General features: G+C 44.4%; 1 protein-coding gene and 1 pseudogene across 1 annotated transcript; one reads left to right on the top strand and one right to left on the bottom strand.

Moving 5' to 3' along the window:
* Window positions 1–1,085: 1,085 nt before the first annotated feature.
* LOC147456385 (uncharacterized) lies at window positions 1,086–9,583 on the top strand. The gene is made up of 3 exons (XM_086513843.1): window positions 1,086–1,282; window positions 1,379–1,548; window positions 9,465–9,583. Exons 1-3 carry the CDS (start codon window positions 1,086–1,088, stop codon window positions 9,581–9,583), a joined length of 486 nt encoding a protein of 161 aa, XP_086369969.1.
* A 633-nt stretch (window positions 9,584–10,216) lies between these two features.
* LOC147456384 (uncharacterized) lies at window positions 10,217–12,877 on the bottom strand (annotated as a pseudogene).
* Between the last annotated feature and the right edge of the window lie 3,225 nt (window positions 12,878–16,102).

Here is a 16,102-nt window from a genome sequence, read left to right as displayed (position 1 = left end):
TTACGTTTATTTAAGCTAGATTTAGATTTATGTTATATTAGATTAGATGCGGGTCTCCATAGACTGCGATGCCTGCATGAAGCGGGTGAAGAAAGCCCTCAATGGAATATAGGGTATTGCTGCCTTCACTCATAGTGGGCTCCGTCGATCCAAAAGTACTGGTGAAATGTCTTCAGAAGATAGGGAAGAAGGTGGATCTTCAGGGCGGAAAGAGTCACTACATCCCCGACACAATGACCATCTAGACAACCTCTAGTCATTAGACTTACGTTAAATTAGATTTAGCTTTATTTTTAGTTAGATTTACGTTTATTTAGATTTACGCTTATTTACGTTAGATCGAGTCCACGCAAGAATTACTTACGGTTTAGGGTTTAGAGTTAGACGAACAGTGAAAAGATCTACTGTGAAAAGATGTTAAGATGAAGTGAAGTGCTACAGCTAGAGAAGAGGCAAAGGGATTTTGTCCACTACATGCAGTATCATGTAGACGTGGGTGTCTAGATTTCTTGTACCCACAAATATAGGTATTGACCAATAAAGACGAGATTATAACCCGGTGGTTCTGATCTCCGTGCACCTCTAGACCGAGGTGTGCGGGGATTGGACATGACTAGAGAATGTGAGGTAAAGAGAGAGAGAGAGAGAGAGAGAGAGAGAGAGAGAGAGAGAGAGAGAGAGAGATAAGACGAAGAATGCCAATAGAATATTAAATTTGTTGTCTAGGTTATAAGTTTTTTATCCTCATTATGAGTAGCGACGAGGATGTGGGACCGTCCAACCGAAACACCTATCTCTCAACGAGGGTCTTATGTCCTTGTAATCAATGCAAGCATGCTGTGCGACGGACAAGACGTGTTTCTTTGCAGCACGTTCGTGAATTTGGCGAGTTCGATCCATCTATTATAGATCGAGTTGTTGCCAATTATAACTCGTCGGACTCTGACGCTGGCCAACAAGCAGCAATCTTGCAACCCAATAGACGTATTCGCAGGCGCTTTGGTCAAGCAGCATATGTGAGGCCACAAGATGTAGCCTCTGACAGCTCGGGGGATGATCATGCAGAGCACATTCCCAACGAGGCAATGTTTGAGCCCGAGATTGATGAAATGATCGAGACGATCATGGATTCAGAAAGGCTTATCTATGATGATATGAAAAGTGAAGCCGATACATCATTGTATAATGGAGCACGTATGTCTAGATTGAAAGCACTCCTGGTTCTTCTCAACATGCAGGCAAAGTTTGGATGGAGTGACACTAGCGTCACAGCGCTTTTCAGGTGATCTATTACAATTAGTTTACTTTAATAGAACTCATGGTGTATAATGATCTGATAGATTTTTACACGACTGTATCATATTTTTATGTTGTGTAGATTGCTGAAAGAGCACATTCTACCAGCTGACAATGTGATGCCAGATTCCCGAGATGAAGCAAGAAAGATTTTGCGAAACTTGGGGATGGATTACAATTCTATCCACGCTTGTCCTAATGACTGCATTCTTTTCAGAGGGGAATACACAGACATGGAGAAGTGTCCGAAATGTGATTCCAAAAGATATCGAGTAGATCTCCACGGGACAAAAATTCCACAAAAGGTTTTGCGACATTTTCCTTTGCTTCCTCGCATCAAGCATTTCTTCGAATGTAAGTCCATGGCCGCCCTAGCATCATGGCATGAGGAGAATAAATCTTCGGATGGTGTGCTACGAATTCCTGCAGATTGCGCAGCCTGGAAACATATAGATGGAACATGGTCGGATTTTGCCAGGGAAGCTCGAAATTTGCGCTTAGGCCTGGCTATGGATGCGTAAATCCATTTGGTCAAAGATCAACATCTTACAGTGTATGGCCCGTTGTCATCGTCAATTACAACATTCCCCCGTGGTTGACTACGAAGAAGGGGCACCTATGGCTAAGCTTGATTGTGCCAGGGCGATATAAAGTGGGGAATATGGATGTGTATCTTGGTCCACTATTGGAAGAGCTACAACAATTGTGGATTGGCATAGAGGTGGTGGATATGAGCCGACACACAGGACGACGGAATGCTTTGATCAGAGGTATTCTAATGTGGACCATGCATGACTATCCCGGGCTAACAGAATGCTCAGGTGATCTATTGACACTCCTCTCTCAGACACTGTAAATCTTGTTTTTCCCCATAGTTGATCTATTATCATGTGTATACATGCAGGGCTTCAAACAAGCGGATACAGAGCATGTGTCACATGTGGACCTAGACTGAATGCACGTAGGGCACCCTCACTGAAGAAGCAAATCTACGAAGGTCATCAAGTGTATCTTCCGGAGAATCATGTGTTACGCGACGGCTTTTTGGGAAGAGAGCCACCAAGGATGTCTGCACAAGCATGGTTAGAGCAGAAGGAGATGTGCGATGACGGATTGCCTCCAGGGATGAAGAGACTATCTCTATGGTACGAGTTACCATACTGGCCTCGACTCGTGATCAATCACTTGCTCGATCCAATGCACATATTCAAGAATGTGGGTAATCTACTATGGGACCATTTGACCGGCAAGAAAGATACTTTGGGAGCCAGAGTTGACCTTAGAAATGTGGATCATATGGAGCAATATTGGCCGCAAACAGCGTCTGATGGATCGATAAAACTTCCTAAAGCACCATGGATTTTCACAGGAGCCCAAGAACGCAAAGTAAAAGAGGCCATTCGATCTTTGCGGACCCCCACTGGCGTAATGCACTCGCTCCGAACGTGTTTTACTAAAGAAGGAAAGCTTACCGGTTTGAAGTCACACGATTGGCATAAAATGTGTCAGGTACGTTCATAGTGGACTTTAATATCATTGCATAAAATGTGGACTTTAATATCATTGCTGCACATACTTTACAGTTTATTTTACCGGTTGCCATTGAGGGATGTTTGTCTCTCGACATCCGTAACACAATCTACAAACTTGCAAAGCTGGTGCAATGGATCTCACAAAAGGAGATCGACGTAGACTCCATACCATTCGCCAAACTAAATGCTGCGGAGCTTGTGTGCATGTTTGAGAAACATTTTCCTACTACAATGCTAACCATTCAGGTGCATCTTCTTATTCACATAGTTGATGAGGTGGAAATAGCTGGCACAGTTCATTCCAGATGGATGTTCTTCTTAGAGCGTTTCATGAAAACGCTTAAGGGATATGTGCGTCAAAAGGCACGTCCGGAGGGTAGCATGGCAGAAGGTTGGTTGGTATCAGAGTCCCTAGTGTACATTGGAGAGTGGCTAGACGGATTTGATAAATCCCGGGACACGCTATGGAGAACCATAGATGATGAGCGCATATCTGGGATTGTCATGTGCAATCTCGGTGTTGAGAAGAAGATGACGGAAGATCTAGAGGCTAAAATCAACCGATTTTGCATGCTTCACAATCCAGTGATGCAAAAGTGGATTTCACAATATGAGGATGCAAAGCAAGAGCGACAAAGGGCACGAATCGAGTGGAGACGGGGAAGACGACCACCGATGCACTATCCAGCGGTTCTGGAGAGCCTACCAACCTTCATGAGCTTAAGATGGTTGCACAACCAATTGAAAAGCGCACAACAATGCGGTGACGAAGTGACTGAAGAAGAGTGGGAGTACTCTCGGGGTTGCGCGACCAAGGTAAGTTTGCAATGTACGACTAGCAAGTGACTTTATTTATAAACGTTTGAACGGCCACTCATAATCTTTGTTCGTTGTAGTATAAGTCATACACAGCAGCATGGTGTAAAGGTCGACATTTTAGGGTGGAACGAATCGACAAAAAGCGTTTTACTCAAGATTGTGGAATCATGGCAAAATTTGAACAGTCTAGTCGACGACGTTCCTCTGATGCAGATCCCGTGGTGGTGGAACTCACTTACTTCGGCACGCTGCAAGAGATTTTGAGGATCGATTACAGAGGATTTTTTGTCGACTTGTTCGACGTGCAATGGTTCAAGATAATCATGGAGGGTCGAAACGCTACTGTGCGTAGAGGAGAGTCTGGTTTTCTTGAGGTGGATTCTACTAAGAAATGGACTGACCTAAGAGACACTTTCGTACTACCCGAGCATTGTGAACAAGTAAGTATATAAATAGTTAACATCCCCCTTTTACAAGTTATGTGCTTGAAAGCTCTCATGTAAGTTATGTGGCTCTGGCAGGTAGTATTTCATCCTACAAAGTCTACATCAAACTGGTGGTACGTCATAGAGTTAGCCCCTCGTAGTGCAAGGACGTATGAAGGCTACCATGTGCCAATCACAACGACATCAATGGAGGAGATCAGAGAAGATGCTCAATCAGAAGCCGCTGCGGTGGTGCCAGACGAGCATCAAGATGCTACTACTCTATATGGGGTGCATGCAGAGGAGCTACAAAATGAAACAGAGGATATGTGTTTAAACGGAGAGCTCTATATAGATATAGGAAGTTATGCTGAGTTATGCGAGGATGAGAGAGAGATCTCTTAAAGCCACAAATATTGTATTTGAACAATTTTGCTCCGTGCTGTAAAAGCTCTAGCTCTCTAAGTAGCTTCCATGGTGTGTAACGCTCTTTTCTACTCGCGCTCACATCTTTTGATTGAAAATTCTGAGTTTTCGACTTGCCTCTTCTACCACTCGATTCATTGCGTCATTGTATTTATATGCGTCATTACGTCATTGTATTTAATGGTCTTTGCGTCATTGTCTACTCTATTCATTCAATATTAAGTTTAAATATTCGTGTGTTTAATGCAGGTATGGATGATGAGGAGTTTCTTTCTTCTTTGTCACCGCAGCAGAGACAGTGGTACGTGGAGCGTCATCGCTCTGGCGCATCATCGCGCGTTCCTACACCATCCGCATCTCCCTCTCTTTCGGAGCATTCGGCGCGCTCCGAAGCTTCGGCGTCGACGAGACGAGCGTCACACTCGTCTAGACACCGGCGCTCTAGTGGTGGCGGTGGCGGTTGTTGTGGGGATTCCGCCACCGATGCCTCCACACCGCCTCGTGTTCGACGAGGCTCTTTACCCTCCCCTTCTTTGCCCGCCCCCACACCAGCCACAGCATCGCCGTCTACGCCAGGTTTTGCACGGCTGACTGTTCCTAGAAGCTACACACCTCTACCTACTCCGCCAGGAGCCACCCCACTCGACACTCCTCGCTTCGGGGCCCAGACGCCGGTGGAGACACCTGACGTCCGTACCCCCATCGACACGCCGCTAGAGACCCCTGCCGGGACACCCAGGTTCACGCGTCACCGGCCAGAGGGCTTGCCTTACTCCGTCGACATCAGCGGCGGCATCATCATGGATGATGACGGCAAGAAGGTGATCTCGCGCATGCGTGGTCTTTGCTCTCAGCTGTTTAGACACTATATACTAAACAAATGGAGTGAAGTACCAAGTGATTTAAAAAACAGAGTCATCAGCATACTTCATGATGAGTTTCCCGTTCCAACACGGGATCAGCGCTTCAATGAAGACCTGATGAAGATTCGAATGCGCGAATACTGCAAACACAAGCGTTCCGAAGTGCAAAAAGCAATCAAGAATGGGTGGAATAGGCCAGATTGGCTGGCCAAAGAAGATTGGAAGAATGCGAAGAAAGCAGCGCGCGAGAATCCCGACAAGTGGAAGCAACAAAAGGATGCAGCCAGAGCGCGAGTAGAGGCAGGGAGCTCGCACCACTTGGGGAGCGGTGGATGGGCATCATTTGAGGCCGATTTTGTAAGTCTTTTCACATTGCTCTTTATGCATGTTCGATAGTTTAGGGTTTATGAGTTTTTTAGTTCTAACATAATGAAATCTTTGTATGTTTTGACAGTGGTCGATGACAGGACGTGATCCCACACCGTACGAGCGCGAGTACGCAGGCAGGAAGGGCTTAAACGCCCTGATGGACATTCTCAGTTCTCGCGGCGGCATGGTTAGTATTAGGGTTTACTCTTTTTTATTTTTTGTATTGTTTTATAAATGTCGTTATATGTTTATACTTACTGAAAACTGTCTTATTGTCTTTTTTTGCAGAATCCGACAGATACGCCGCTTGGACGCGATGAGACGTCTGATTAGACGACGTCAGTTTAGCCGTAGCTAGATAGCATTAGTTTAGGGTTTCTCATAGCTTATGTATCATGAGACGGATTTTATACGTCTTTTTGAACCATGTATATTATTACATTTGTCACCGCAATTCCTTTTGCCAATCAATTCTTTATGCCTATGATGTTGTACAATTGTCATTATTACATTTGCCAATCAATTCAGTTTGTCTATGATGTGTACAATTGTCAATTTTGCAAACAATGCGTCTTGTGGGTGACTATTTTGGGTCTATTATTTACCTTTGCACTTTTTTTAAAAAGTGAATCAAGTACAATATGGTTGATGGGTGGCAGGGCATTCAATGCCCTGCCACCAAAAAAATATTCTCTCAGGCGTCGCTATAAGCGTCGCTATTTATGGCTCTGTAGCGTCGCTATATGCGTCGCTATACTCTTCTGTGAGAGCGTCGCTATAGGCGTCGCTATGAGCGTCGCTATATAGCGACGCCTATAGCGACGCATATAGCGACGCTCTGGTAGCGACGCTTTTAGCGACGCCGGGGGTTATAAAAACCCAGTGTATTTCCGTCGCTAAGAGCGTCACAAGAGCACATAACCTCTTGTAGTGACGCCCGATGTAGTGAGACAACGCCACATCCATGCCTTGGACTCCAGTGACAAGCCCTTGTCGTGAGCCTCCCGCTCTTCCAAGAAACTATCGTCATACACTAGCACCTGTCAACAAAAAAATTGATCATGATATTTTATCACTGGGCCATCTCCAGTACCATCTGAATGCACGACAAAAACTACCATCTAATTCTCGTCCATTTCCAGCATCGACCTCCCCCACAAGTGAATAGAATGACTATTCATTACCTGAGCTCTGGGTGCCATGGGCCTAGCCATGTTTTCCAAGCCGAGTTGTTTTGTTGTCGATTCAAACTGCTCATCTGTTGGCCAATTGACCTCTCCGGACTTCGCCTCATTGAATGTATCTTTGATCAGTTGCCACCCTGAAGTGAACTGTGAGTCGCGGAGAGCTGTGTCAGCATTAAGATGTTGGTCCACTCCATCATCATTCACAAACCCAATGTCTGCCTCACAAAAATTTGCAATTGCAGCTAGTCAGTAGTCCTCCTGTATATTGAGCTCATGCTTGATATCTGTGAGCAGAACATAGTGGGTGTCGCCCCCCATACCAAAGCTGGGAGCACAATTCAGAGGCAAAGTCACTTCCTTACTTTGTCTTTCTTGCTTGCATCCTATTGGTGCATCTGCAAGAGAAGCAAGAGTTAAGCCTGCATCAAATGTTTCCTTTAATATCTCTACCCGCTCTTCTTCTGGTTTGAACTGCACCTCCACATCCTCTACCTCTTACTCCGGCGCCAATGGACAACTACCGAAAGTTGTTGACTAGGAAGTCTCTCACTCACCATCTGTCTGCAAGTATAAGTAATAGAAAAACCCGTGGTAGAATTCTACTAAGCGACACTTTCTGAAGTGCTTCATACACCTGTCTTGTACAAGCAGTGCATTGGAGGGACACTTTTCTAGATAGCGATTCAGTCTCCTTGAAGCACTCTTGTCAGGGTCAAGGTCGGCTGGGTGCACATATCTCATGCCATTAACTGCCATGGAATTGTCACAAGTGACTGCCTCATACTGTTGCAAATGGGTTTGTAGGTACTCAAATGAGCAATCTATAATCCTCTATATAGAAAACTCTGCATTAAACATTCCTGATAGTTCTAGTGCACGGTGATGAGCACGGGCGTAGTATAAGAACGTGAATAGTTTTTCTTCACATGTATTCTCGCCCACAACGTCTGTCTCCAGGACTATGATCCCCATGACTAAAAGAAAAAGCAAGACAAAATTATTTGGTGTCATAACCAAGCGAATATTGAGCCTCGAGTACCCCTCAAGGTCTCTATTCGCTTGGTTCTGACCCAAGCATTCAGAACAGGTGGATAAGAACAGAGCATTTAATGTTATCACTGATAGATATATAGGCCTACTCACTCACTATGCCCAAACTCAGGCAGGGTCACATAAGGAGTAATTATTCCAGCCATGCGGTGTGAGACTTCTAATCTTACCCTAATGACCACTCTTTGGCCCTTGGAGTGTTGTTCCCATTGTGCTCTAACCCCGTAACGTAGTGGGTTCGGTGCGCACCCAGTTAACAACACACAAGAAGGAGAGAGAGGTAGGGAGAAAGAACCTGTCTCTGCAATATCCAATGGCACCGAGTTGGATGGTGATGTTGCAGGCCACCGACAGCAAGAACCAGAAGGTGGCAATGGCGATGGCGACGTGGCAACAAAGGACTCAACCTTGTGCCAAGGTCGCTCAACCCAGGATCACAAAAGGTGGCAAAGGGGAAGAGAACAGAAAAGGCAAAGGCAACGACGATCTGTTTGTTCTACTTGGAGATGGAGATGGAGATGGCGACTACAAGGGCGATCGGCGTCTGACTCTAAACGCAGGATCACGAGAGCTGGCCAAGGGGAAGAGCGCAAAAAAGGCAAAGGAAATGATGATCTGTTTGTTCCACTTGGAGATGGAGATGGCGATTGAAAGGGCGATTGGCGTCTGACTCTAAAAGATCACTTGAAAAAGGCATGTGGGCTGCGCTCACAAGGACAACCAGTAATAAATGGGCTTAGATTCCCATGTAGTAGGATTTACCAACCACAATCTCGAGTGTAACCATGCACATAAGTGAAGTTGTCACTCTCGCCGAGGTAAGCATTCTAAGTTTAGAGGCAGTACCCCCGCCAAACATTTCAACTATACCCTCGCCCCAGATGAGCGCTCTTCTGCCTCTTTTTGCGTCCTCTACTGCCCATCATTTTAATTAACTCTACCCCCATCGACGCTACGCGGTAAGCAAACCATCCTAGCCCTTTTTGTGCATCTTCTCTTACTCTCTAGTGCTCCTCCTTTTTGCGCATCCTTCTCTTACTCCTGTTCTGCACTACTACACTTTTACTTGTATTTTGTGTAGTCAGTACCAAGCAAATAAGGGAAGGTAAACCCTGTTTGTTGCACCTGTTCGCTTGGTACCGACCATCGTCTTTATTAAGGATTCTTGCTATTACACTTTTTTGAGGTCAGTACCAAGCGAATAAGGGAAGGTAAACTTTGTTCGATGCACCTGTTGGCTTGGTACTGACCTCGGAAAATATAAATGATGTTTGCTATTAGACTTTTCTGAGGTCGGTACTAAGCAAATAAGGGGAAGGTAAACCCTGTTTGTTGAGAGTTTAGGGTTTTTCTTACCAAATATGCATTTTGAAATTATAAAGGAGAAGCAAAATTACAACTTGACACCCATGTAGGGGGTTTTGAGTTAGAAAAAACTAGGGATAGGCGCAAAGGCCAAGTTTCAGACTTTACAAAAGGTGGCCTACTAATTTCCAGGGGATACAACTGGCAATAACCAGTTAGAAGTTAATCCTTTTCCTTCACAGCCAGACTATCTCTTCTTGAAGCTTGTTGGCAAAGTTCAAGGTATCTTTATCTCTATCTCTATCTCTTGATCTGTTTCTCTCGCTATCTCTACTCTCTCTTTATCTCCCTCTCACTCTCTCCGTCTCTTTCCCTCTCTCTTTATCTCTTTCTCTCCCTCTCCCTCTCTCTTTCTCTACCTCTCTCTCTATCTATTTGTATGTATCTCTACTCTCCCTCTTTCTCTCCTGCTCTTTCTTTATCTCTCCCTCTCCATCGTTCTCTATTCTCTCTTTCCCTCTCCCTCTCCCTCTCTCTAACCCTTTTCGTCTATTTCTCTCTCTTTCTCTCGGTCTCTACTCTTTTTTCCTCTCCCTCTCTCTTTCTCTACCTCTCTCACTATCACTTTGATTGTATCTCTACTCTCCCTCTTTCTCTCCCTCTCTCTTTCTCTCTCCCTTTCCCTCTTTCTCTACTCTCTCTTTCCCTCTCCCTCTCCCTCTCTCTCTCTCTCTCTCTCTCTCTCTCTCTCTCTCTCTCTCTCTCTCTCTCTCTCTCTCTCTTTCTCTAGCTCTCTCTCTATCTCTCTTTCTCTCTTTCTCTCTATCACTACTCTCTCTTTCTCTCCCTCTATCTTTGGGGGGGGGGGGGTGGGTAATCCTTTTTTTTTAAAACCGGTTACCAATGGACGGACCTCCGTGCCACGTCGGTAGAGATTTCGGTATCTAGGACGAGCCACCGTGAGTGAGGTTATTATGGAGTGCCTTTATGAGTTGCGAGTAGTTGAAGTCGTTTGAGCACTCCCACAAGATGATGCCATTTAGGCTATTATCCTTGATATACTGCACCTCGGTGATGATGGACTGTGTTGCCGTAGCTATCCACCACCCGGTTTTTGAATTAGCCGAGGGCGTACGGATCCCTCACCTTGATTGTTATCCCACAACTCCATTGATTTGGCATCCCAGGGGAACTTCTTTTAGTCCACCAAGCCCGTCTCCCAGGAAGTCTTAAGGGATCCTCCCTACGTCCGCATTCTGATGCCGACCGTGTTGGCAAATTCGTGCAAATAGAGCGTCCCACTTATGAAGATCTTGCCCAATGGCATCCGGCGTGACAAATAGAATCCAAGGGCCTCGTCCCACTAACCATTTTCCATAGAAGATAGGCATGAGGTTGATGTGATACGCCGACATCTCACCCTAGTTTTTGTCGTGGAAGTCGCATGTTATCAAAAGAAGTTGGTCCACTACCCGCTTGAGAGGCCAGTGAGCATTTGTCGGTGCCGCGGTGCAACAGAAGCCAATGTTGGGCAGCCCCTTGTGCAACTCCTGTAGCACAATAATGAAGTTCTCACCGTCCTACTCGCAAACAGAGTTTCCCTCAATACTGTAGTTGATGCCGTCGTCACTTAGGTACTCTCACTCGATGGATATACTGTTGAAGATGGGTATTGGTCCAAAAATCTAGTGAGTGAGGTGAGTAAGGTGGAGCGGTTCCGATTGGGATGGCCATCACTAAATTAATCTAACTAGACTACCCTCTGCTTGTGATTACTATAGTTTTGATTAGCTGTGATTCTTTGTGATACATTTGGACAGATGCAACCAATGGACAAAGTTTCTCACAAGGAAGTTGTTGTGATTGTGTGGAAAAAATTATATGAGTTAGTGTGGAAGATTTAATATGTAATTAATTGAGGCCATTGTATACAGTTGTTGCTGACAATAACAAATTGACAATTTAAGAAAATATGGCAATGAGACAATTTGGAAATACCACTTCTTTTACAGTGAACACGTTACTGTCTGGTAAATGAGGTCAGCATTTGCATTCTAAATCCAATGTTTTTCTTTTTAATCTTGGTAAATGTGGTTAGCATTTGGATTGTAAATCCAATCTCCTTGTTAGTGCAGTTTTTAAAAGGGCGAATCCTCAATTATTTCAATGTTAAGGAAATAAAATTATTTTCTTGATTTTCTAAATTTTTTAATTTTTAAAAACCATAAGTGCGAGGAAATTTATATTACAAGAGCAAGAAGTTTACAAAGTGACCGGCATAAACCAGTTCAAAGATAAAGACCCAATACAATGACATGTATATACAATGACCCAAGATTTCCACCACATATAACATTCCATCTAACTTATCAATTTCGGCTTGGAGCCGTTCCATGAAGTAGTGCCCTTCTTTCCGAGCCAAGGTCTTGTCCTCCAAAGTACTACCACCAGCTCCCCAAGACTGAACTCGATCATATAAGTGTTTGGAGTCTTTCAGGATGTCCTTCTTGGTCCGATAGAATGTAATTTGATCATGAGATATCTTCATATCCTGCACATTAAGAGAAGAAATAATTGTTTTCAGACTAGGTGTCTGGTAAGGAACCTCAAATAGTTTACAATTTCTCAGACGCCAAATTAGCCACAAGAACTCGGATCTTGACTTATTCCAAAACACGGATAGAACTCCTACATAGTCCCCCAAAAGAAGTTGTTTCCAAGAGGGTGAGAAGCTAAGAGTTCGGGCCAAAGGGGCCAAAATCTTTTTGTTACAGGGAAAGGCCAAAAATAAGTGGCCTATGTCCTCGAGGAACCTATTGCATCTGCAGCATATCCCAAGACTGAGATTGGCTTTGAGAGCTCTATTCCCTGTCCATAGAGCCTTATGAAGAATTAGCCAGAGAAGCACTGACTTTTTAGGCTCTATTGAGGGTGCCCAAATGTGAGTGAACTTGAACTCCCACTATTTTCGAGAGTATCCAACTTGCCACCTTCTGTTTAACGTGCTCGGGATAGAATCAGCCACCCTATTATGGTCCTAGACCGGATTTTGAAGTTCATACTGCCCTACCCAAACAAATGCTTGAATGTCAAGGGGAAGGGGATCTTGAAGGGTCCATGATAGGAGAATTGGGAACACACGTCCTTGATCTGATGAGTTGAACATCCCGAGGTTTAATTCTAAATATGACGGACAACTGGAGATCATCCATCCAGTTTTTAGTAACAGCATCCCATAATTGGGACCATGTTTTGAGGCCCTTTTTATGGAGGATCAGTGCTCTCCTGGCAGGAGAAGAGGGTAGAGGGGGGATATCCAAGCATGACCACCAAATGGAATCACTAGGTGGAACAGAGTATTTATGCTTTGAGAGGGTATTCAAACGTATGTCGGCACTGTGTCTGTTCCAAGCTTGGATAATCGACCTTAAGAGATCTGAATCAACAGAGGTAATGCGTTTATTCCCAAAAAATAACTCTGTAGTAGGCAGATGGGACCAGCCTTTCAGATCCACCAATCTGAATATGTCCGATTTTCTAAACAAAAGTCTAGCCCATTCCTCTGTTGGTTGGAGGAGAGCAGAGATCACCAATTTGACGGTCATTTTATCTGCTATATAGTTAAGATTTTGGAGACCTAATCCACCTTTTTCTCTAAGGAGAGTGCATATATCCCATGAGACCTTTGAAGTTTTCTTAGCAAACGGGTCTCCTGCCCATAAGAAGTTCCTACAAATTTTGGTGATTCTCAGTACATGGCAGTCAGCTGGTCTCCAACAACCACAAAAAAAATAGAACATAAGCATTCAGAAAATGGTTAATGACTATCATTCTCCCTGCTAGGGAGTGTTGGAAACCTATCCACCAGTTGAGTTTCGACTACAATTTGTCACACACCCAATCCCATATGGTTTTGAGCGTGACCCCGAAGCCCATTGGAATCCCAAGAGGCCTGAAAATTTCTTCTTCTTTGAGAACTTTACATCCGGCCCGACCCACCCAATCTGGGAGAGAGGATTGGGAGAAGATCTTGTCTTACTTTGGTTGACTTGAGAACTTGAGACTAGGCAGAAGATATGCATAACTGACCAAAAATCAACAAGAGTAGGTTCCTCACTAGAAAGAAGAGCATTAATGTCATCAGCGAATTGAGAAAGACACTACTGCTCCTCAGAGCCCCGGATGGTAATGCCTTTGATGAGCCCCTTTCTCTCTTTTACTAGGTAGTTGAGAGAGTCAGCTGCATTGGCAGAGGAGCCAAGGGACATCCCTGTCTCACGGATCTGGCAAGGTCAAACACATCAGACAGAGAGCTATTTAGAGATAACCTTGCACATGCATTGCCCATTAGAGTTTGAACAAATAGGACCATTCTAACACCAAGTCCCATTGCTTCCATGTATCTCAGAATGAAAGACCATTCCAGCCTATCATAGGCTTTATCAAAATCTATTTTGACAAAAACAAATTCCTGACCAAATTCAGTAGCATGGTCAAAACCTTCCCATAAAGAAATTACTGCCTCGACCAGTTTTCAACCTTTTATAAACCCTTTCTGTTTCTTTGAAGTCCATTTCATGAGCAAAATGCACATGCGATTCGCTACTGCCTTGGCAAATATCTTATAAGTTGTGTTCAACATTGTCAGAGGGCGCCAGTTTGACATGTCGTCCTTGACTTCTCTCTTATGGAGCAGCTTAATCACTCCCATGTTGATGGAGCAAGGAAGAGCTTTATGGGTTAGGGGTTCCTCCCAAACTCGAAGAAGAAAAGGAGCCAAGAGCTCTTTGAACTATTGATAGAATTCAGAGGGAAGCCCATCCAGCCCAGGAGTTTTGTTTGTTGGCAAGCAAGCCCGGGATTCTGCTACAACCAGCAAGCCCCTTCTTTTACTTATTGCTCATGTTCTTCTCAATGATGGCCTTCATGGTTCCCGTTTGAGAGTCTCAGTAGATAATCAAGACACTGATGCAATGAACCCTTCCCCAACATTGATGGATATAATCAAACGTGTGCCTCACCCTTACAACTTGGATGTTAGTGATGCTTATCATGCTGTTCCCAAGTGTGCATTTTGTTGCTCATGTCCTCATCAACAAATCTCAACCTCCTGCCGAAGTGGAAGACTTCTGTCCCGAAAACCTCCTGATCCTCCCAATGATGGCGATTCACTTTTCTTCAGCATCCCATCAGTCTTGAGCTTGACCTTCAATTTCCTGATGGAACTTGCATTGGTGGACTGTTTTCTCCTATTGATGCGGATGATGCAGATACGACGCTCGTGTCAAGGTCGAAAGGGGGGAAGTCTTGCTGAAATGATTCAACCTCAACACTCGCTCGTGAAGCCTTGTGCGTTCGAAATTTTGGAGACAAATTTCAAGATAAAACCTTGCCAACAGCTGCTTTTTATCCCTCAACTCCTGTTTGATCCGGGATAATGAGCTTTAATCTCCATTGTACAAATTTCAAATTATGTCTTGCACCGGTTGCCTTTGCGACCACAAAAAAAGAACGCACATAAACCACTTCACATAGGCACTATCTAATGCACATGTATCTAGGCCCATTCTCAATAAACGTATACACAATCTTCTCTCGGCATTCAGCTGAGGGGGGATGTTGGGTTAAATAAACATAATTCCAGCTGTCATGCCTCGAGAAACCAAGAGGCACGAATACCTTTTCAAATCCCCATACACAAGCCTACTTATAACCTCTTAACCTCTTGTAACCCACGAATATAACAAGAAGTGGACACACACCCCTTCGTCTACATCTCTGCGTACTCTCTCTTCTCTCCCTAATCTCTGTGTGTGTAACATGTAAGAATCTCTGATGTACACTCTTGATAGTGGACGCCCTCCTGGGCAAGTACAACAACATTGTTAGGCTTGAGATTTTCTATAGCTTGGAGAATGTATGAAATGGAAAGAGGAGAATCAACATTCGAAGCTTCCGATTCGGGAATGACTTTGGTCCTGCAGGCAAGGGTGTCGATACGAGCTTGAATTGCTTCTAGGGAAAGGGTCTCAGGAGGACTGAATAGAGAAGCGAAGTGAGCCCTCACATATTCTAGATTCTACTCATGTGATTGGATAGGACTTTGCCCTTTGAAAAGGGGAATTCGGTCTCTGGCATTTTTTTTGCGGAGAGATTTGAACATCTCCTTTGAAGGCCTGTCCACTTTACCTGCCCACCAATGTTTCAAGAAGACATTAGAATGCATGTGGATGATCTCTTCTTGGTGGTTAATTTGTCTTTGAAGAGAAGAGATCTGATCTTGGACAGATGAAGAGGGGGGGGGAGGCCTCTAAGATGCCAGTTATCATAGATTTTGTCCCTGTGTTTCTTGCGGATTGTTGTGACTTCCTTTCTGAAACGGATGAGGTGAGATTGGGTGTCTTTTACTGCCTTGCTCCAAGCTCTAGCTGGAGAACGGTAGTCTTGGAAAGCTCGTGACCAGATGCTTTTGATGGATTCATGGACTGTGTGGAGTTTGAACAGGGAAGGATCGAAGTGAAACCAACAGTTTCTGAGTTTAGAACTTTTATCATCCATGGTGAGCATGATAGGATAGTGATCTGAGATGAAAGTATTGTATCTAGGTTTGGCTTTAACTCTGGAGAAGGAGTTCACAATAGAGACATCTAGGTAGCACCTGTCAAGCCTGGCTTTCCTTGCTAGATTACTCTTGCCATAGTTTTGCCAGGTGAACTCTCCTATCGTCCCAGCATCCCACAACTGATTACCTTGCTTTAGGGACTCCCAGGCTTTCTGCTCGGCCCCCTTGACTGTAATGCCTTTGGCCATAAATCTATCATGTTAAAATC

Source organism: Adiantum capillus-veneris, chromosome 6 (genome assembly GCF_014529385.1).
Source record: "Adiantum capillus-veneris isolate H3 chromosome 6, ASM1452938v2, whole genome shotgun sequence".
NCBI lineage: Eukaryota > Viridiplantae > Streptophyta > Polypodiopsida > Polypodiales > Pteridaceae > Adiantum > Adiantum capillus-veneris.
This window is presented reverse-complemented; position numbering and strand designations above follow the sequence as displayed.